Source organism: Lissotriton vulgaris, chromosome 12 (genome assembly GCF_964263255.1).
Source record: "Lissotriton vulgaris chromosome 12, aLisVul1.2, whole genome shotgun sequence".
Classification (NCBI taxonomy): Eukaryota; Metazoa; Chordata; class Amphibia; order Caudata; family Salamandridae; genus Lissotriton; species Lissotriton vulgaris.
The window spans coordinates 26,465,304-26,488,046 of NC_141700.1; the positions used below are offsets into that span (position 1 = coordinate 26,465,304).

General features: G+C 48.7%; 1 protein-coding gene across 10 annotated transcripts in view; it reads right to left on the reverse strand.

Annotated features, from left to right (window-relative positions):
- Window positions 1–22,743, reverse strand: part of USHBP1 (USH1 protein network component harmonin binding protein 1) — a 198,277-nt gene that overhangs the window by 19,953 nt on the left and 155,581 nt on the right. For all 10 annotated transcript variants that reach the window (XM_086946815.1, XM_086946814.1, XM_086946816.1 and 7 more), the window contains 3 exons: window positions 9,702–9,842; window positions 8,677–8,774; window positions 7,447–7,591 (listed from right to left, as the gene is read on the reverse strand). In XM_086946815.1, coding sequence (XP_086802941.1) covers window positions 7,447–7,591; window positions 8,677–8,774; window positions 9,702–9,842 — 384 coding nt within the window. The remainder of the gene's footprint in view (window positions 1–7,446; window positions 7,592–8,676; window positions 8,775–9,701; window positions 9,843–22,743) is intronic.

Below are 22,743 nucleotides of genomic sequence, written 5' to 3' on the forward strand. Positions count from 1 at the left end.
CTACCCTATGTGTGCACTGACTCTCCCTCAGACCCCATCTCTACCTTCCATTATTATCAATGAAACAAGACTACAGCTTTTGTTGTCACAGACAGTGATGTACACAGAGAATAGTCCATTGGGTCTAGTGAATGTAAAAACATGAAGTCCTACCTAAGTTCCAAGTGTACAAGTACCCACATACTATAAATTCTTCTCAAACCCTTTCTACAGTAACATCTGTGCGAGTAATGGTATAAGAAAACAAGTTACTTACCTGTAATTTTGGTTCCCCAGTATTGATAACTTTCATAGATTCCCATGCTTTTGTATCATTCCCTGTCGTCAGAATGGGAGTCTCGGTAACAAAATAATATAGCAGTAAGCACAAAAGAGAAAGAAAAAGGCCTAGGCTTCATTCCCTTTTGTAGCATATCCGCCTCTTTTTGTAAAAGAGACCAAACTAAGGATCAGCCAATCAGAAGAGCCTCACCCCATAGAACCCTCCTGAAGGAACCTCAGAGCCTCAGATTATCGTAGCCGTTGTGTAACAGTCACCCCATCTGCTGAAAGCTGAGCTTTCCTCGGGGAGGTGGGTGGGCGCATGGGAATCTATGAAAGTTACCAATACTGGGGAACCAAAGTTACAGGTAAGTAACTTGTTTTCTTGCCCCAATATTGGAACTTTCATAGATTCCCATGCTTTTGTATCAGAGTAGCAAGCAGTAAGCAATAAAAAACACATTTTGTGGCATAAACATACATTGCAATAGCCATCAGTACATGATAGATACAAAATGTGCAGAAAAAGGAAGGTGGGATAGAAAGGAAAGCTCACCAATTAGTGAAAGAGGTTCCTTAGAACTGCCTGGCCCACAGCCGTGTCCTCCTGTGTCAAGGATTCCAAGCAGTAATGCTTTGTAAAGGTGTTCACGCTGCTCCAAGTCGCAGCCCTGCAAATGTCTCTGATGTGCACTCCCGCGAAGAGAGCTGTCGAAGAAGCCACCGATCTTGTGGAATGCGCTCTAATTCTGCTGGCCAGCGGCTAACCCACTGTCGAATGGCAATGGAGAATGGCACTGGAAATCCATGTCGCAATACTTTGTTTTGAAAGAGGGAGGCCCTTGCGAGGACCACCAAAAGCAATGAACAATTGGGAAGATTTACGGAATCCTTTGGTGCGATCCAAATAAAATTTTAAGCACCGTTGTACATCCAGAGAATGCAGTGACCTCTCCGCTGGTGTGGAAGGGTGAGGAACACCTCGGACATTGTGAGAAGGTCCGGAATGGTTTGCAAGGGAAGAGGAGGAACAAGCGACAACAGATGGAGTTCCGTGAACCAGAACTGCCTCGGCCAAGCAGGGGCTTCCAAGATCATCTTGCATGGCTCCACTTTGATTTTCCTGATAAGTCTCGGGATCATTGGAATGGGGGCAAAGGCGTAAACAAATGTCCCTGACCAGGCTATCGAAAGTGCATTCTCCAATGATCCTTGATGGTGAAGCCTGCTTGCATAAGACCGGCATTTCTTGTTGGTCGGTGTGGCAAATAGATCTATTGAAGGCTTGCCCAACTGTTGGAAAACCTTGTCTAGAACTCGCTGGTTCAGTTCCCACTCGTGACTGACTGAGGATAGCCTGCTTAGTCTGTCGGCATTTTGGTTTAAGATCCCTGGCAGATGTTCTGCCTGCAGTGAAATCCTGTGAAGGATCGCCCATTCCCAGATTTCTTGAGCTTCCTGAGATAACAGGAGAGACCTGGTTCCTCCTTCTTTGTTTATGTAATGCATGGCCGTGGTGTTGTCCGTCCGGATGAGAACCTTCGAACATCCTAGTCAAGGGAGAAAAGCTTGAAGAGCCAGTTTGATTGCCCTGAGTTCCAAGAGATTGATGTGAAGCAGACGGTTCTGAGGTGACCAATGTCCACTGACATGCAGATCCTGCAGTACTGCCCCCCAGCCGTCCAATGACGCATCCGTCGTCACAACCTGAGGCGACGGATCGCTTACGAAGGATAGACCTTGGGATAAGTTCTCCTGCTTTGTCCACCACAAGGCAGCCTTTCTCATTGCCGAGGTGACGGTCACTTTGTCGTCAAACGAACCGTGAATCTGTCTCCACTGGATGTCCAGCTGCTCCTGAAGAGGACGCATCCTCAATCTGCAGTGTGGAATCAGAGGAATGCATGAAGAGATCACTCCTAGAAGAGATTTGTAACGGCGTACTGAAAGATACCTTCTTCTTCTTAAGGCTAGCGCCATGGTTTGCAGTTTTTCCTGCCTCTCCAAGGTTGGGAAAGCTTTTTTGAGATTTGAGTCCAAGATGGCCCCCAGGAAGAATGCAGTCCTGGACGGAACCAGAGATGATTTCTCCTTGTTTAGAGTGAGACCCAAATTCTGAAAAAGGTTTGTACATGCGTCGACCGCTTCCCTCGCGGCCTCCCTGGACGGAGCCTTCAGCAACCAGTCGTCCAGGTAAGGGAAGACTTGAAAGTGATTCTTTCTGGTGCCAGCACCTTGGTGAAGATTCTTGGGGCTGAGCGAAGACCAAAGGCGGTGGTTCCCAAAGTGTGCGCCGCGCACCCCGGTGCGCCGCGATAAGAAGCCTGGGGCGCCGCGCCGCCGCCAGGATGTGGGTTGTGGAAATTGCAGACGCAATTCCTCCCCCACCTTTGTGCTGAACGTGAGCCCTGCCCTCGCCGCACTCTGCATTTCAATGGCTCAATTAAGAGCTCGGTGAGGTTTCTGACAAAAGTAATGGGTATTCATGAGGAATGAAAAAGTGCTAACCAAGCTACAAGACTGCTTCATTTTGCATTACTAAAAAAAGTGGAACAAATAATCCTTCACTGCATTTCGACAAAATTAAGTTTCCTCAGTCTGATTTCGTCAGGCTGGCTTTATTCATTTCGGATATTTGCAGACGAGATTTCACACAAAGACAAAGAGAAAAAAAATACTACGTACATTGTAGCTTTGGCCCTGCCTTAATGTACAAAAGAAGTGGAAAACAATAAACAACGCTAAGCGGGCAGGGTCCCCAAATAGCCTCACCGTACCGCATGGAAGTGCCTAGTTTTAAAGTGTAAATACCACCATAAACATTGCAACACATTTCCTCTCCTTGTGACGGAAGAATGCAAAGTACTTCGGAAGTGCTTGAAAAACACATTGTGTTTTTGTGTGTGCAATTTTACAAAACGGGACAAGACGCAAAAGAGTATCGCTTTGCATATATCACATGGTTCCTAGAGTTTAAGTGTGCTTCATGAGAGACAGTGAAACGTAATTGCAATTAAAACCAAGCAGAAAAATCACTACAATAAGATACATATCAGAACGTACACCCTTTGGTTTTATTTTTATTTTTATTTAATGCGATTTTATATAGCGCAAACATTACCCGAAGGTGTCAGAGCGCTTTACATAAGAACCAGTTGCGATACATAAGGACTTAGGAGTACAGGCATTACATAAAAGAAACAAGCAGAAAAAAATTGCAAATGTACAAGTTATAAAGTCACACAGGGAAGAGATATAAAACAGAAATAAATTGCAAATGTACAAGTAGTAAAGTCACACAGGGAAGAGACAAATAGAATTTTTTTTGCAAATGTACAGGTTGTAAAGTCACTCAAGGAAGAGATACAAATGGATAAACTCTAAGAGTCACATAAGAATGGTAGAGAGTACAAAGGTCTACTGCAGTGGTTCCCAAAGTGTGCACCGCGGCACCCCGGTGGGCTGGTAAAAAAATGGTGGGGAGCCACGGCCAACTGCCAATTAGGTCAAGGGAGCCACGGGTCAAAAAAGTTTGGGAACCACTGCCCAAAAAGTAAAACCCTGAATTGAAAGTGGCTCTTGGCTACTGTAAATCAAAGAAACCTTCTGTGTACCGGGTGAATCGGTATGTGAAAGTATGCATCTTCGAGATCGAGCGTAGCCAGGAAATCTTCTGGATTGATGAGACGTAGTATGTCTTGAAGTGAGACCATCCGGAAAGACAGGGAGATGAGATAGGTGTTGAGCTCCCTGAGATCTAAAATGGGGCGCCATTTCTCTAGCGTCTTCCTTATCAGGAAGAACCTGGAATAGAATCCTTCTCCTCTTTGAGCGGAGGGGACCGGCTCTATAGCACCTTTCAGGAGCATCTGATGAACTTTGAGCAGCAGAAGATGCAGATGTTTCGATGGGATGGCGGCCGGGGGCTTGGATTGTGGGATTAGTGTAAATTCCAAAGTATGGCCCTTTCGAATGATGTTTAGCACCCAACGGTCTGATGTTATCTTGGACCAATTCTGAAGGTATTGAGATACCCTGCGTCCCACTGATGATCTTGCGGAGGTGGGCACAGTAGGAAGAACCAGGAGGCCGCTATTGTCTCTTGGACATATCACGTCCTTGGTGAGTTTGCTTTCCTCTATTATTAGATCTTGAGAAATTCGAGGACTGGCCTTGTCTTTGCTGATAAGGCTGGCGGTACTGTTGTGAACCTGAGCCATATGATGAGTACCGTTGCTGCTGGTAAGAGCCTCTGTACGTGGTACTCTTGCCTCTGGAACCTCGGAATGGAGCTTTATGGTACTGAAGCGTACCCAGAGACTTAGTTGTCTCGGTGTCCTTTTTAATATCCTGGAGAGTGTCATCTATAAACTTTCCAAACAATGCCTCTCCATCGAAAGGTAGATCCAGGATCTTATTCTGGATTTCAGGTCTGAATCAAGTCGCCTTGAGCCATCCCTGGCGACGAAGGACTGCAGCACCAGCCAATGAACGAAAGGCTGTTGTGGCGATGTCCATGGCACAGTCTATAATTTCCATTGACATTGCTTCCCCTTCTTGTAAAATCTTCTTCGCCTCTGTTTTTGATTCTGGAGGAAGTTGATCCAAATGTGGCGAAACGTCACACCATAGTTGGCGATCGTACCTGCCCAATATTGCCAAGGCATTTGCTGCTCGCACCAACAGACTAGCCATTGAAGAGAACCTCTTCCCACCGTGGTCTAACCTCCTGCCTTCTTTATCTGGAGGAGTTGTCAAAGGAGCTGAAGGGTTGCGTAACTTCCTCTGTGCCGCTTGTGAAATTACCGAGTTCGGTTTTGGGTGTCCCGTCAAAGACGCCGGACCATCCTCAGGTGCTTTGTACTTCTTGTCGAGGCGCGGTAGTACAGGGACCACTGTTGCTGGATTCTTCATTGCCTTAAGGCCTTCCTCCCAAACATGTTGGACAATAGGGATAGATCTAGTAGTCTTTTTATAAGGCTCTTTAAAGTCATATAAAAACATTCGGTGGCAACAGAAGGCATTGGTAGCTTGAATCTGCTAGACACTCTCTCCATCAGCTTATGGAACCGCCCTAAATCCACTGGCGGGGAGTCCACTGGATCCGGACATGGTGAAGCTGGGTCTGGGATGACATACTCGTCCCATTCTACACCTTGATCAGGTCTGCCATGAAAGTTTTGATCCTCATCCTAAGAATCATCATGAGTGTCCAGTGGTATCGAAGGTACCTGTGGAACCGGTGTCTGCGGCTGAGATATCACCTGAGCCAGCAATTCTGGAGAAACCATTGCAGGGGCCGCAGGGACGGGCCGGGCTTGCGTAGTCGGAACAGCAGCAGGCTGTGAACATCTAGATTTGTAATCCTGCAGCATGTTGTGGAAATCCTGCAAGAGAGAAGATGGTACAGACACCATGTCTTGCCTCGAATACTGTTGTGGCTGGGCAGAATGATGATTCCCACATTCCTGCTGGTACTCCCCTATGGAATCCGTCTCCTGGCATTTAACCAGAAGCTGAGATGGACTGTTTGCATATCCATATGAGTCCTGATCGTCATTATCTGAGTCGTCATCATTCTCCTCTAACAGCAGAGCTGGAGGCAAGGGGGTAACTCTCCTAGGAGACGTCATGTCAGGTGTAATCTGTCTCATGGAAATAGTGATTCTTTCCGTCGACAACAGAATCGTCGACGATCCCGTCGATGATGGAATTGTATGTGGTAATACTGCCGTCGTCGACGGAGTAGACTTCGTCGACGAACGAACAATCGACGGCGAGATGGGCGCCGTCGACGACGAGACCGTCGACGCTCCTGCTGTCGTCGTCAATGTTGTCGTCGTCGAAGCCCTCGACGCTGACACTGTTGCCGTCACCAACGTCGACGAACTCTTCGTCGTCGCTGCCATCGACATCTTCGTCGACGTCGCTGACACTTTCGTTGACGACTCTCTCGTCGCCGACGGGATCGATTGTACCGTGGACGAGCCCGTCGACGGTACCATTTTAAGCTTAGGCTTCAACGCCTTCGTCGACGAAGCCTTCGTCGACGAAGCCGTTATCTGCGTCGTCGATGACTTGGAACTTCTATCAGACTTCCCAGAAGACTGAGAAGGTCTTTTGAAGGCTGGATCAGTCTTCATCCCAGAAGAAGGTGTATATGGCCCTTCCCTCTCCTTTTCACCATGGTGAGGAGATTCGACCGGACCCTGGCTCTCAGACTCTCTGGGGGTCTTTTTTGAGGCCTTAGATGGTCGCTCCATAGAAGGTGAAGGGGAAACCCTACCCCTTTTGACTGACTTTCTTGTAGATGAGGCTGAAAAAGAGTCTTCACTGTCACTGGAGACTGTGTCTTTTCTGGACTTCAACTTCTGGAGCCAGGTAAGAAGCCTACCCTCACGATCCGGGAGGATCTTGGTAGAAAAGGTGCGGCAAATCTTGCAGTCCGCAGCCTTATGATCAGGATAGAGGCAATATATACAATCTTTATGCTTATCCTCAACAAACAATCTTTTCTTGCCACAGGTGGAACATGGCTTGAAAAGGGCCTTCTTCTTCTCCTTATCAGACATCCTGGAATGGACAGCCAACAATTCTGAAGAGAAATCCTGAAGAAAACTTCTGAAAAAAGTAGAGATTGAGCAGAGCTCAAAGGAGACTCCCTAAGCACAAGGTGCAGTATAAAGTCTGAGGCTCTGAGGTTCCTTCAGGAGGGTTCTATGGGGTGAGGCTCTTCTGATTGGCTGATGCTTAGTTTGGTCTCTTTTACAAAAAGAGGCGGATATGCTACAAAAGGGAATGAGGCCTAGGCCTTTTTCTTTCTCTTTTGTGCTTACTGCTATGTTATTTTGTTACCGAGACTCCCATTCCGACGACGGGGAATGATACAAAAGCATGGGAATCTATGAAAGTTCCAATACTGGGGCAATGTACCATCACAACCTCCTCTGCTTCGGCTTCCGAGACCCTTATAGGAAGACACTGGACCTTGTTTAGTTTAGTGGACAGGACACTCGATCAAAACGTGCCGAAGACCATATCTGCCATATTACAAATGCCAGAGGCTATAACGCGCTTGTAATATGGTGGATTGGAGATGAAGTATTCATTCCAACAAAATCTAAATAAGGCCTATAGCCATTATTTAGACCTTACCGTCAAACAGAAATAGAACAGCACACTTACGTTTGCTGTAAGCCTCCTCCCGAATTTTTCCCGTCAGACATGGGAAAACCTTCCACCTCATGGAACAGTGTCCTGGCCTCTGAAAGCATGGTTTTCTTTTTGATCTCAAATTCTTCTAACCACGACTGCCATTTTAATGTCTCATCTAGATTAGAAATACATACCGGCAATGTGTGAAGTCAACCACCGACGTGCACAAAAGAGAACTAGCAAGAACATTGGCAGAACAGAAATCTTCCATCAATCACCTCATGTGCATACATTTTCCACTCACCAGTACAACAACGCAATCAAAAACACAATCAATACATTTTGGAGCAACACCGAAGAATGTATTACCATTGAGAAATATTGACTACTTGGAACAACCTCCTAGAGTGACAAAAACATGAATTAAAGGCCCAAAATATAGACAGTGGATTCATAGTACAGAGGCTTATCCCCGAGTATCTTACAAAAGTGGAGGAGTTCCAGATTTGGACCAAAAAAGTTGCATGTATTTTATATTATGGCTTGTGAAATAAAGAGGTTCTTCGCACTGGAAACCAGTCTGACAAGAGATGCCGACATAGGGAGGAAAAAAGACTGGAGAAACCGCTGGCCCTGACACGAAGAACTTTAGAATTCTAGCACCTTCCTATAGGCCTAAGTAGGAAAGAGGTCAGGATCACCAATAAAAACCCTGATGATGAAGGCTTTTGCTTCTTGGTTTCTGGGGAGTATCCGTCATCTCAACACATGACTTAGCCCCTACAAAGTAAGTTCTGGACACCACTGCCAAGGAAGTAACAGGAGCACATAAATGGCCAAACATTAAAGCATCCATGATGGCATTCTCAGTGTGTCAAAATTACTGTTAAATTCCACTACATCAGCCCCAAAGTCTTGGCCAACAAATGCAACCAAGTCTTCTAGAAAAATCTTGCTAACTGGCTAATCACAAAATGTCTGGAGCAATAATTGCAAGCTTCCACACAAGCAAAGCATCATTAACATTATCTTCGACTGCCACCCAACCCACGCTGGAGGAGCGCACTCTGTTTTGCCCACTTAACAGCTGACTCTTCTCAACCAATCAATGGGCCTTACCTGAATTCTCATCTGTGTATGCATTTTACTCATATAGTAAAGAGGTGTGGTTTTTGTCTCTGACTGTGGCTAGGATGTATAGAAATGCTGACATATATGACACAGACCTGAAGAATACTAGACAATGCTGCAACCATTCACCTGGTGATGCAGAGTAGTTCTTTTTTACTAGTTGTAGAAGTTCCAGCTTTGCCTCTGACAGCATCTGCAGCATCTCCTGCACCGCTATATGTCTTTCACTGCCAGAGAAAACAGGCGTCATTGTGGTTAGGTCACACACATCCAAGCATGTACCACATACTGTCAATTGCTGACTACTTCATAAATACATTATTTCTGGTATTCTGCAAATTTGCTGCTCATTGTAATTGTCATTGTATGACCATTCTGCTTGCATGCCTGCACATGTTAGTGGAGAATTGTATGCCTCCCATGTCTTCGCATGTTTGTGTAGTACTGCACACCTCCCATACATGTGCATGTCCATGTAGAATTGCATGCCCAACCATACCTGGATGTGTCAGTTTTGCATTTCATGCCTTCAATCTAACTGAACATTTTAAAGTACCACTGCACGCCTACCATACATGCATGTGTTAGTGTAGCAGTGCTCTCCCATAGTAGCTGCACATATTCATGTAGCAATGAAGTGGTGTTTTCTGTCTGTTACAAAAATATGGTTTTACTTTGTAAAAATATATTTTGCAGCACCTCATTATATCTACAGCCTTAGGTTGTGAAATTGTTTCTGTTAGCTCAAAATAGCTCACTGAATGGTTTGTCGACCTTAAGTGGCTCAACAAGCATAAACATCTGTCTTTGGACTCAGACTCTCAAATGATAAAGGGGAGTTATAGAAACAACTCGTATCAGGTTATCTGAACTCAGGTATTCCTCTTTTAGGACACCTCATGGTCTGCCCTAACACACAGATGCTCAGTGGCCTCTGGCGAAATCTACAACCTAACCAGTCTGTCCCTCCCAAAGGCTGTCAGAGGAGCTTCTGATCCAGTCCTAAGGGACTCCCAAAAGCACTGACTTCTGGAACTCTTCACAGGGTAGCCAGTCTCTGCCAACACACCAGAACCCATACCACACTGCTCTAGCTCCAGCTCACAAGCATTCGAGAACACACTGCACCTCAGTGACTTCAGCATGGGTCTCACCTGGCCTGCACCGCCATGTGCAGTGCAGTGCTGTCTGACTCGTGCTTTCCCAGCATCATGCTCAAACTCTCGGAATCACTCTTGCACTCCTCCAGGGTCACCACAAGGAGGTCGTTCAGACATTTCAGCTTATCGATGCACCTGAAATCATAAAATACTTTAGGAGGCTTTGTTGTTAGGAGCCAGGGACTCAAAGCTGCAATTTAATGTGACTCCCAAAACAGAGTGAGATAACATCATTCCAGGAAACTTTGTCAGTGTATCCTAAGTCTGATGTACACATGTATCTGACAGAGACCTCTAGCCGCAGATTCCTTACCTTTTAATTTTCCCAGGCGTCAGACTGGATCCGAAGATCTTTTATGAGCAGTAATCCTGCACCCTGGCAGGTGGAATTGGTTTAGCAGCCCGGCCTCTCCAGCATGCGTTTGAGCCCCACGGGTCCAGAGAAAGCTCCATGTATTTCTGAGCCGGCAGCTCCAGCTCCAATGGGCCCCCATGTTAACAGTCATGGATCCAGACCGGCGCCGGTCATGTCACTATAACTTTCCCTGTCGCCAATGCCATCGGCGCAAGCCCCATTGGGATTCCCGATGACACAGAGCCACGTTGACCGATGCCGGTTCTTGCACCAACAGGATCCCTCCATGTCCTAAGTCGGACCCTGAGCCATATTCTGAAGGGCACAGCCTCTGGGAGGGATAGGAGGGGGTCGCTGGTATGGACTGGCGTGAGGAATTGGGTGATGCCAGCAGACTGGATAAGTCTCCAGATTCTGGCATGCTTTCTCCCCCTGCTGTGGCTTCGGAGGAGGGAGCTATATATGCATTGGTGGTGCGGAGAGTGGCTGAGGTCCTCTGCCTTCAGTTGTCCTCGGTGGCAGTCAAAACTAACATCTTGATGGAAGTGCTGCAACCAGGAGTATCCTTCTCTGAACCCCTACTCTCATTCCATGAAGCCCTCACAAATGTCCTTCTGGGGAACTGGTCCAAACCCAGCACAGGGGCTCCTGTAAATAGGATGATTGCCCGCTGCCACCGCCCCAATTTAGGGGACCCAAATTTTCTCACCGAACAATCTACCCCAGAGAACTTGGTGGTCCAAACCTCCACTTCCCATGGTGTGCTCCCTGCTGCTCCCCGGGACATGGAATCCAAGAGGCTGGGCAGCTTGATATAGAAAATTCTTATTGGGCCGCTATTCCCAAACGCTGTGGGAAGCGGTTGCGCACGTTCTACCACAGTCCCCGGAAGAGGCCTGGGCCATTCTCTCATACGCAGGTACAGAAGGGAGAGACACAGCACAGTTCAGTATACGCTGTGGCATGAACACGACTGGGCAGATCGGATTCACTGATAGTGGCCCTCAGACGCCACGAATGGATGAGAACATCTGGCTTTTTGGGGGATGTTAAGGCTTCCCTCATGGACATACCCTTTGATGGCACCTGTCTCATCGGAGACAATGCAGACTCAGCACTGAATTGCTTTAAGGACTCGTGGTCTATGGCCAAGTCCTTGGGACTCTCGGCTGCCCCACATCCCTTGCCTGCCTTTCGCTCCTTTTATTGCCACAAAAGGATAAGTTCTCTTCCAGGGGTATCCTCATCAAAGTCATAAGCACTGAATATTCCCGTCCATGTGCGGGGACCCCGGAAATAATATAAAATTATATATGGAAATCACATATATCTAGCTCCACATATATGTATATGTACATATATCATTTTTCTCACACCAATGCAGCCCCAAAACTGAGGCTAAACAATGTAATTACCCATACATAGACTGTATTTGCAAGCATATAAAAAACACATTAGGTCAAATAGCACTTGAACTCTGTGTTTTAATGAGCAAAACACTCATAAATCCTGAAAATTGCTAATAAATAGACATTGTTAGCCCATAGGCTGCATTGTAAAGCAATAGCATAGAAAATGAAAGCATTTATAACAAGAACTGGCACCGTGCCTTTAAGGCAGCCATGACCCCTGGCTTCCCATCATGCCTCAGCGGTGACAGTTAGGTCAGTTGTTCTTTGCATAACCCTGAAAGTCAGGGCTCAACAATAAACTATAAACACTTTGACAACGTCTCATTTACCTGGGGAGGCGGGTGGGTTGCTTATGACTTTGATGAGGATACCCCTGGAAGAGAACTAAGATTATAGGTAAGTAACTTCTCCTTCTCTTCCAGGGGATCCTCATCAATAGTCATAAGCACTGAATAGAATAGCAAGCCCAACAACCACCTGCAGGTAAATGAGAAACACATGACCCAACCAAAGGTTGTAACAGCCGAAAATCAGCCGTTAAACAGATTGCGCAAGGAGGCCTGGCCTACCTGGGTATATGCTCTAGTGTCTGAATCTAGACAGTAATGTCTGGTAAATGTATGGACGGACCTCCAGGTCACCGCCTTACAAATCTCAGACATGGGCACATTATGAAGAAAAGCTGTAGTGGCCGCTTTCCCTCTGGTGGAATGTGCTTTGGGATTCTGCGCCAATTGGTAGGCAAGTTTTATACACAAAACTATCCACCTCGTGATGGAACGTTTCGAGGCTGCATAACCTGATCTGATCGATCCATAGTTGACAAACAGTTGATCAGACTTACGTATAGATTTGGACCTATCAAGATAGAATTTTAAAACCCTTTTCAGGTCCAAAGAATGCAAGGCCCTCTCAGCTGGAGTGGATGGATTGGGAAAAAGGGGGGTAGACAGATGGTCAGTGTGAGAAGTTGGCCTGATATATGATGCTCACTAGTTCTAGTGATCACCTTGTATCAGTCCAAACAACCCTTATGGTGATTGGTTGTAAGTCAACCTTATAGACCAGCTATCCTAATGGTAGCATGGACAGAGCAGTCTTAGGCTAAACTCTTTTGGCATGTGAAGCCAGCTGTTTTACCACATATAACCCCTTGAATACCAGATGAAAGGACACCACACAGGTTGTTATGAAAATAAACAATATATTTATTACTAACAAACACCTCTGAACTCTTTATGAGATCAGAGGGCTAAGCACATAACAATACTCTTCAGAAAAATACAGTAAGTCGCACAATTACAATGGTGCCCTAGGGGCACGACAAACCATATACTAAGTAAATGGGTTAAGTAGAACGATAGAAGAAATGAGTATGCCCAGAGGCTGTAGAATCGCTGGGGCTACACTACCCTAACCTTAGGTAAGGAGCAGGAGGCCCACGGGACGCGTGTGCAGTGCTAGAACACACACGCGGGTTTCAATGCAAAGTCAATGGGCACGAACAATTTACAAAATAGGTAAGTAAGGACAGTTCCGACTGGTTGAGACCAAAACTACGGGATACCTGGACACTAGGAGAGTCAATCTACCTATGAGCACTGAAATGCTCTCGTTACCTCACCCAAGGGCTGCGGGTGCATAGGTGTGAAAGTTTGTCGGGTTTCCTCGTTGAAGTCAATGGAGCCTTGGAGAAAAGATGCTGCAGGCGACCAGGAGGAAGATGTCCGGAGTAATCCAAGGGCGGATCGAAGAAGATGGAGACCTGAAAGCAGAGGGGATAGTGTTCAAAGTCACTAGCCAGTGACCGGAGTGGAACCAGGAAGGAACCAGATGATGTCGTCGCGATCAGGTGAAGAGGGGACGCTTGACTCTGCAGCCACGTGAACCAGGAGGCGTCGTCGACGACCAGGATGGAGGCACGAGTTGTTCCACGCAGGCTCTCGCTGTCGGCGGTGTCGGTTCCAGGATCGGAGTCAACAGGCCTTGGCAAATGCAACCCACGCGGCAAGTGAAGATGGCGTCTGGTGCGGACCAGGAGGGTCCGGGGTACTTCTCCTTTGCAGGGAAGAAAGGGCCAGTCTGGAGCAACCAGACCAGCGGTGTAGTTTTAAGGTTTTGTCGTCTAGGAGGCCACTAGCCAGCCGGCAAGTGACCAGACAACGCGTCGAGTAGCAATCAAGCAGAAGGGCCCCACGCAGATCTCCTGGATGCTGGAGGGCTGGTCTTCGGTGCAGGAGCTGCTCGGGGCTGGGGCTTCTCAATCCCCAAAGCACTCACTCGAGGGTGCCTCAGAGGTCGTGCTGGAAGCGAAGTGCAGTTTCTCCAAGGCCGGTCCCACGTGTCTCGTCGCACCCACGGATCTCAGCTGTGCTGCAGATGTGAGTTGAGGTCGGAGAGGTCTGGAAGTCCGGGTCTCGTCGGGCTCTGAAGTCTGGTTCCGCCAGGAAGGACGCCAAAGTGAACCGCTAGGACGCTTGATGGTGCCTGCAGTTGCAGGGTGGTCACTCCTTGGCCACAAGGGAGATTTCTTCAGTCTTCTGTGGAGCCAAACGTCGAAGTCCAGAGTTTCTTCTTTGTAGAGTTGTTCAGGATAATCTAATTTGGAATGGGACCAGCTCCTACCTTTATCCTGCTAAAGGGGGCTGTACTAGCGACTAGGTCCCTCCTGTGGATGGGACCAGGAAGGGGGGCGGTTACACCCCCTATCCTTTGTCAGGTTTCGCGCCAGAGCTGGGGCTGGAGTGCCCCAGCAACTGGTTTGAACCGGGGTATGCGCAGGGACACCTTGTGTGCCCCAGGCATGTCTCATTCCTTTCTGCCCTGCCCTGCATCAGTCCTGTCTGGGGTGGTGATGGCACCTCCCCAGGCAGGAAACCCTTTGTCCAGGCCTCCCTTGCTGGAAGGGCTCCCAGCAGCAGGAGGTCAGACTTGTGTCTGTGGCAGCAGCATCCATTTTGTGATGCTGAGGCTCTGGTTAACTTTAACCGGGGTTCTAGTTCTGTACATGTCGTGTCCCTCTAAAAGGGTGGAATGCTACCCCCGTCACCAGAACTGGCGAGGGGGTAGTATTCCAAATCGTATGACACCTTACTCGACATGTTTTGATAATGCCAAACCAAAGTTAGCAATAACCGCGAGGATTATAATGCACTTAAGAGTATATGGTATGGCACTATCATGGAAACAGCTAAAGGACATGGTTCCGAAAGCTGCAGACAGGCTCAGCTCATGCTAGAGCACCATCTCACATAATTCCAAGCACTCTGCCTTCAGGATTGATAAGGCCTGCCATAGGAGTGACTTATAGGAGTATATGTGTCCATTTGGGGGTTAGATATAGGTATACTATATCTACAGCAAAGGGTGATTACACCACCTTGCCCCAGCTGTGTTACCAGCCAGTTGTGTCTGTTTAGATGGCCAGCCAGGGGTGGCACAATACATGCTGCAGCCCCTGGTAGGCCTTGGGTGCACTTATGCCCTGGGTACCTATGGTACACTGTACAAGGACTTATAAGAGTGACCCAATGCCAATTGGGAAATGCACCTAAAGTACATGTGTGTCAATTTAGAGAGAGAACAGCGCGGCTGTGGGTCTGATTAGCAGGCCCACAGCCAGGGAAAGTCGTAAACCAGTAAAGCAAAAAGCAAAAATCTGGGGTGACCATAGGATTGCAGACCCTACTCTCCTACAGTCAGGTTTACATGAAATCTGACACCACCTTAGGTAGAAAAGAGGGATGTGTCCTCAACACCACCCTATTCAGATGGAACACTGTATAAGGCTCTTTGGAACAGAGCGCTTGAATTTCGCTCACCCTCCGGGCTGACGTGATTGCTACCAAAAAAGCAGCCTTCCAAGAAATATGCTGCAAGGTTGCTTTATGAAAGGGTTCGAAAGGAGGACCCATCAATTTCGATAGCGCCAGGTTCAACTCCCAGGGGGGCGACGGAGGGCGTAACGGAGGGTAGACCTTCTTCAAGCCCTGTAGAAAATCTTTCACAGCCTGTAACTGGAAAAAAGAAGGTTGGGAAGGTGACCGCCTATAAGCTGTTATAGCTGCTAAGTGCACCTTAATGGAATTAAATTTCAACCCTGCTTTAGCCAAGGGGAATGACCTCTTCCTGACCCTTGATAGGATGACAATTGTTCTGCATACACCACATGTAGAAATGCTTCCACTTGCATGCATATAAATGCCTTGTGGAAGGCCGTCTCGCCTCTTTCAAAATGGACATGCAGTCCTGCGTCAGTCCTAGGTGGCCGTATTGTATGACCTCAGGAGCCCTGCTGCCAAGTTCAGTGACTGAAAGTTGGGATGATGAATCCTCCCGTTCATCTTGGATAGCAGGTCCGGCCTGCACGGCAGCGTCTTGTGAGGACACTCTGACAGATGTAGAAGGTCCGTGTACCATCACTGTCTCAGCTAATCAGGGGCAATGAGAATCATCCTTGTGTACGAGTGAGTCAGCTTGCTCACCACCTTTGGGATCAGCGGAAGGGGTGGAAAGGCATACACAAATTCCCCTGACCAGTCTATCAAAAGGGCATTCCCTTTCGATCCTGGTCGGTAGAATCTTGAGGTGAAGTCTCGGCATTTAGTGTTTTCGACGTCCGCGAAGAGATCTATTGTGGGATGACCCCATGACTGGAAGATGCTTTCGACTACCTCGTCATTGAGAACCCAGTCCTCTTTGTCTTCGAAATGCTGTCTTAGAGCGTCCGCTCTCACGTTCTGTTCTCTTGGGAGATGGACTGCTGTGACTGACAGATTCCGAGCCAGGAGCCAATGCCATAGATCTTGTGCTTCCAGGGAGAGAGTGCATGAGCGTGTTCCTCCCTGTTTGTTCAGGTAGTACATGGTGGTGGTGTTGTCCGTTTGTACTAACACTGATGATGTTTGAATCGAGGGCAGGAAAGCTTTGAGGGCTAGATGGACTGCCATCAGCTCCAACATGTTGATGTGGTAGGAGCGCTCTTTGGGAGACCACAGTCCTTGCGTCTGGAGATGACCCATGTGTGCCCCCCAGCCTTGTAGAGAGGCATCTGTTATCAGCGTCTGGGCAGGCGGATGTTGATGGAACGGAATGCCTACTTGCATATTTCGCCTTTTCATCCACCAAGGTATGGACGCTCGCGCTGTGCTTGACAAAGTTATCTTGTTGTCCCAGCGAGCTGATTGCTGGTCCCACTTGTCCTCCAGATCCTGCTGAAGAGGACGCATCCGTAGTCTGGCATTGGGGACCAGAAAAATGCAGGATGCCATCGACCCTAGAAGGGAGGCAATCCTTTGCACCGTCAGATCTTTGTTCCGGAGAACCAGTTGGCATTTTTGAGTGATGGAAGACTGTCTCTCCTCCGAAGGAAACACTTTTCCTGCCTCGGAGTCTAGCAGAGCTCCTAGGAAATGTATTTGCTGTGTCGGCTGTGAAGTTGACTTATTGAAATTCACATGCAGACCCAACCGATGGCATAGATCGATGCAACTCAGAAAATGATTCCTTGCACTGTCTGGGGAAGGACCTTTCAACAGCCAATCGTCCAGATATAGGTACAAGAAGACACCCCTGCGGCGTAGAGCGGCTGCTACCACTGCAATGCACTTTGTGAACACTCGGGGAGCTGACTTCAACCTGAATGGGAGGACTTTGAACTGGTAATGAGAGGTCCCCACCCGGAAACAGAGGAATTTCCTGGGACTGTGAGCTATTGGTACATGAAAGTATGCATCTTGTAGGTCCAGCAAACACATCCAATCCCCCTGCCTGAGATGTGGATATATTTGATGAAGCGCCAACATGCAAAACTTTTCTTTTTTGATGTAAAGGTTGGGTGTCCGCAAGTCCAGAATGGGTCTGTACTCCGCTTTCTGGCCTTTTTTCTTGACCAGAAAGTATCTTGAATAAAGTCCTTTCCCTCTTTGAGATCTTGGTACCCTCTCGATAGCTGATTTTGTGAGAAGGATGGCTACCTCTTTTTGTAGGAATTTTAACTGATGACTCTATGTTGGCAGTGGAGGGATAGAGGGCGGTTGATGTTGAAACCAAAGAAAGTAATCATTCTGAAGCGTAGTTAACACCCAGCGATCTTTTGTAATCGTCCGCCACTCTTTCATATGATACGCAATGCTTCCCCCCACTGGAGTGGTCAACGACGCTGGGGGAAGAAAGGACTCATTGTTTGGATTGCACCTTGTTGGAGTTATTGCCTTGTCGCTGATTGCCTCCGCCTCTTGAGGAGCGCCTGCCTCTGTACTGGGATTTTTGCTGCCCCTGTTGGTCTTGACCCTTCTGCCACTGAGGGGTCTGAACCCTCTGTTGGGAGGGTCGCTTATTGTAGGGGAGGAACCTTTTGCGGAATGCTTTTTTCTTTACAAGCCCTACTCCTTTTAGCGTGTCCAATTCCGTCTTCATACTCTGCATTTCCTCATCGGTGTGTGAACCGAATAAAGATGTTCCAGAGAAAGGCAGGTTCATGATCCGTGTCTGAGCTTCTGGCTTTAGGGCAGTAAGGCGCAACCACGAAGACCTCCTTGCGCATACCCCGTGAGCAAATCCATGCTCCGACAGGGTAGCTTCATCCGCTGCAGCACTAATAATCTGGTTGGAGACTTGGCTGCCCTCTGTAAGGATCTCTTCGAAATCCCTTCGATCTTCCTGAGGGAGTTTTTCAACGAAGCGCTGTAGGGAATCCCACAGGGATCTATCATAGCGACCCAATAGCACCTCCGCATTGGAAACCTTCAGCAAGGAGGCTGAGGTGCTGCATACTCTTCGTACCAGGAGTCTTGCGTCTTGCTCTCCTTGTCTAGAGGTACAGTGGAGGAAGATGCCACGGCATGGGTCTTTCTTGCCGCTGCGATGATTACTGAATCCGGGGGAGGGTCGGCTCTGAGGAATAGTGGATCCTCCTCAAGGGACCGATATTTTTTAAGAATCCTTGCCGGTACTGACTTTATGGTCGCAGGCGTGAGGAATACGTCCATGACTGGTTCTATTATCCCTGGAACCAAGGGCAGCAGAGGTTTGGCCACCGTCTTGGGGTGCAGTGTTTCAAAAATCACTGAAGACTTGGTCTGGCGCGCTGTCATGGGAATCCCCAGCTTAAGCGCCCCTCTGCCTAAGATGTCCTGGAAAGTGAAGATGTCGTCCACTGGAGAGGTTCTCGACGGCGGGCTGTCGGTTAGTGTGGGAGAATAGTCTCTATGTGAGCGAGTAGACAATGAGGAAGAGGTAGGAGATCTGCGCTCCCTTCTCCTGCTCCTTGACCTGGACCTCCACCTGCTTGAGCGCATTGGGGTGCGCGTTCGCTCTCTGGGCCTGGAAGGAGGTCGATCCTGATCCACCTGCTGCGTTAATCGAGTGGCTGTGTCTTTGTCGGGGGCCCAGTGGTGTAATGGTCTGTACCACCTAGGAGACAGAGTAATGGAAGGCGAATTTTGCCTTTCTCTCCTCTCAGGGGAACGTGCTGGAGGAGATGGATTTACCTCTTCGTGCCGCGATCTTGCCGGTGAATGCTCTGATGCACTGTCAGAAGAATAGATCACAACATCCAAGGTCTTAGATGCTGATTCCCGGTGAGAGACATGAGAGCCTGAGGGAGATGACGATAGGCTCACCGGAGGAGAGACCTCTTCTGAAGGACATCTAGAGCGAGATCTGGAGCGACTCTGTGATGCCTGGTGTCTTGGCTGAGACTGTCCTGAAGAAAATGTCGTCTTTTTGAAGGTGTGCTCGAGCGTATAGGAGAACGTACCCTTGACCTGGAACGCCTCTTCGGCGCTAATGCCGCTTCCTTTCTCGGCGTCGACTTTGGAGATCTCTGCATCGACGCTGGCCGGAGACCCGGTGACGGAGTTTGCAAACTCAACGTCGACCTTACAGGGGTCTTCTGTGTCGACGTTGGGCCCAACGCCGGTCTCGACACTGGAGGTGGCGGCTGGTGTCTCGACGCCAGGGACTGATGACCCATCCTTTGCAGAGACCTGGGGCTTGACGTCGAACGCCGTTGGGACGCCGACGGAGCAACCTGCTTCGACGTCGAACTCCGGTGATGCTGCGTTGACGAAGAGTGTCCTGACGTCGAACGCCGGTGATGAGGCGACGACAAAGCGTGCCTTGACGGCGAACGCCTGTGCCTCGACGTCGAACGTCGGTGCGTCAACGGAGCGCTGTGCCTTGATGTCGATCGCTGGTGCGACGACGGAACGCTGGGCCCCGACGTCGATCGCTGTGGCGACGATGGAGTGATCTGCCTCGACGTCATATGCCCACCTTGCGACGACGGAGGCCTGCCTCTCGACGTTGAACGCCGCCTAGTTGACGTCAACGGAGGTACCTGAGTCTTTGCCGTCGAAGTCTTCGCTGTCAAAGAATGTGTCTTCGAAGATGTCTTTGCCTTCTCAGGCAGCTTCAACGCTGATCCCGACGCCGACAAACAGGTTGGGACTTCTCTCGACGTCGACCGCGTTCTCCTCTTCTGCTGCCTTTTAGAAGACATACCTCTTTCAGAGAGGCCATCATTTCTGATTCTTTCTCTGTCCTTGAGGGTTCTCCTTGATAATTTCTTACAATGTTGACAGCTGTCTGCATTATGAGTCTCAGGGAGACAAAGGATAAACACAGGGTGTGTGTCAGTCCTGGCCTTTTTTTGCCACAGGAGGGGCAAAGATCGAAAAGTGAAGGCATTTTGACAAAAATAAACCTTTTCTGAAGAACAAAAAAGGCAGCACAAGCACTCTAAAGTCAAAAGACGGCGAGTGAAAGTGAAAAAGTTGAAGAATTTCAATATATTTTTGACAGAAAGTCAAAAAAGGTAGGAGCTGTAAAACCAGGGCCCTGACTGAAGGAGCCGGAAGGAACAACTGACCTAACTGTCACCCCTGAAGCATGATGGGAAGCCAGGGGTCATGGCTGCCTTACAGGCACGGTGCCAGTTTTTGTTGAAAATGCTTTCATTTTCTATGCTATTGCTTTACAATGCAGCCTATGGGCTAACAGTGTCTATTTATTAGCCATTTTCAGGATTTATGAGTGTTTTGCTCATTAAAACACAGAGTTCAAGTGCTATTTGACCTAATGTGTGTAGGAGAGTAGGGTCTGCTTCCTATGGTCACCCCCACTTTTTGCTTTTGCTTTACTGGTTTTCGACTTAGATGTGGCTGTGGGCCTGCTAATCAGACCCACGTCCCAGATGCACTCTCTCTAAATTCAAGCCATGTACTCTAGGCACATACACAATTGGGAATTGGGTCTCCTTGTGAGCCCCTGTAAAAGTGTACCCTAGGTACTCAGGGCATAGGTGTAACCAAGGCCTACCAGGGGCTGCAGCATGTATTGTGCCACCCCTGGCTGGCCACTCAAATAGACACAACTGGCTGATCACTCAGCTGGGGCAAGGTCGTGTAATCACCCCTTGTTTAGGTGTAGTATTCTTATACCTACTTACATATAGACACATAGTAACCTATAAGTCACTCCTATGGCAGGCCTTAACAATCCTGAAGGCAGAGTGCTTGGTTATGCGTGAGATGGTGCTCTAGCATGAGCTGAGCCTGTCTGCAGCTTTCGGAACCATGTCCTTATAGCTGTTCTATGATACTGCCATACCATATACTCTTAAGGGCATTATGAACCTCGCGTTAAATGCTAACTTTGGTTTGGCTTTATCAAAACATGTCGTGTAAGGTGTTATACACTTTGGAATACTACCCCCTCGCCAATTCTGGCGACGGGGGTAGAATTCCACCCTTCTAGAGGGAGAAGACATGTTAGTTCTGACTATCCCGGTTAAAGTTAACCAGAGCCCCAGCATCACAAAATGGATGCTGCTGCCACAGACACAAGTCTGACCTTCTGCTGCTGGGAGTCCTTCCAGTCACGGAGGTTTGGACAATAGGTTTCCTGCTTGGGGAGGTGCGAGCACCACCCCAGACAGGAGGATGTGTATTAGGACAGGGAGGGCTGAATAGAATCAGACACTGCCTGGAGCACTCTAGGTGCTCCATGCATACCCCAGTTCAAACCGGTTGCTGGGGCGAAACTGCACAAAGGAAAGGGGGTGTAACCACCCCACTTCCTGGTCCCACCCATATGAGGGACCTAGTGACTAAACCAGCCCCCTTTAGTTGTATAAAGGTAGGAGCTGACCCAGGAGACTTTAGATTAATCCTGGAATCGAACTGAACTGAAACTCTGGACCCTTCGACGTTCACCTGAGCTGAAGACTGAAGAAATCTCCCTTGTGGCCGAGGAGTGACCACCCTGGGCAACCAGGCACCATCCAGCAACTCAACGGTTTGCTTTGTCCCCGTTCCCGCCGAAACCCGAGCACAGAGCCTGACAAGACCTCGACTCCCGGACCTCTCTGACCCCACTGCACGACTCCAGCACAGCTGAGCCCCGTGGAAGGCGTCGGAACCCGTGGAAGCAGGCAACTTGGAAAGTCTTCAAATTGCTAACAGCGCAGCTCCTGAGGCCTCCTCGAAGCTGTGCACTGGGGACTGAGACACCCCGACACCGAGCTCCACCTGCACCGAAGACCAGCCCTCCACACTCCACGAGATCTGCGTGGGGTCCTTCTGCTTGTGTTCTGCTCGACGTGTTGTCCGGTTGCTGGCCCGTTGGCTAGTAGCCCCCTGGCGACGATCCTTTTGAAACTCCATCGCTGGTCTGGTTGCTCCAGACTGGCCCTTGCTTCCCTGAAAAGGTGAAGTACCTCAGACCCTCCTGGTCTGCACCAGAAGCCTTTTGTGTATCCTGCGTGGGTTGCCTTTGCTTAGGCTTGTTGGCTCCGTTCTTGAGAACCTTCGTGGGACAGCTCCTCTCCAGCACCTGGTCGTCCTCGACGCCTCCTAGTCCGCGTGGCTGCAACGACAAGCTTCACCCCAGCACCTGATTGCTCCTCGACGACGTCTGGTTCCTTCCTGGTTCCACCCGGTCACTGGCTAGTGACCTAGACTCTGTCCCCTCTGCTTTCAGGTCTTCTTCAACTCCGATCCACCCTTGGATCCACCCGGACATCTTCCTCCTGGTCGCCTGCAGCATCTTTCTTCACAGGCTCCATAGACTTCAACAGCAAAACCCGACACATCTTCACACCTATGCACCGCTTCCTGTGGGTGAGGTAACGCGAGTGTAGGAAGGTGGATATCTGACTATGGTTACCCCCAACTTTCTTTTGCCTAGTGTTTAGCTGGTTGTCGACTTAGTTGGCCTGGGATCCTGCTATTCAGGACCCCAGGCTATCTGCTCTCTCTGTTAAAAT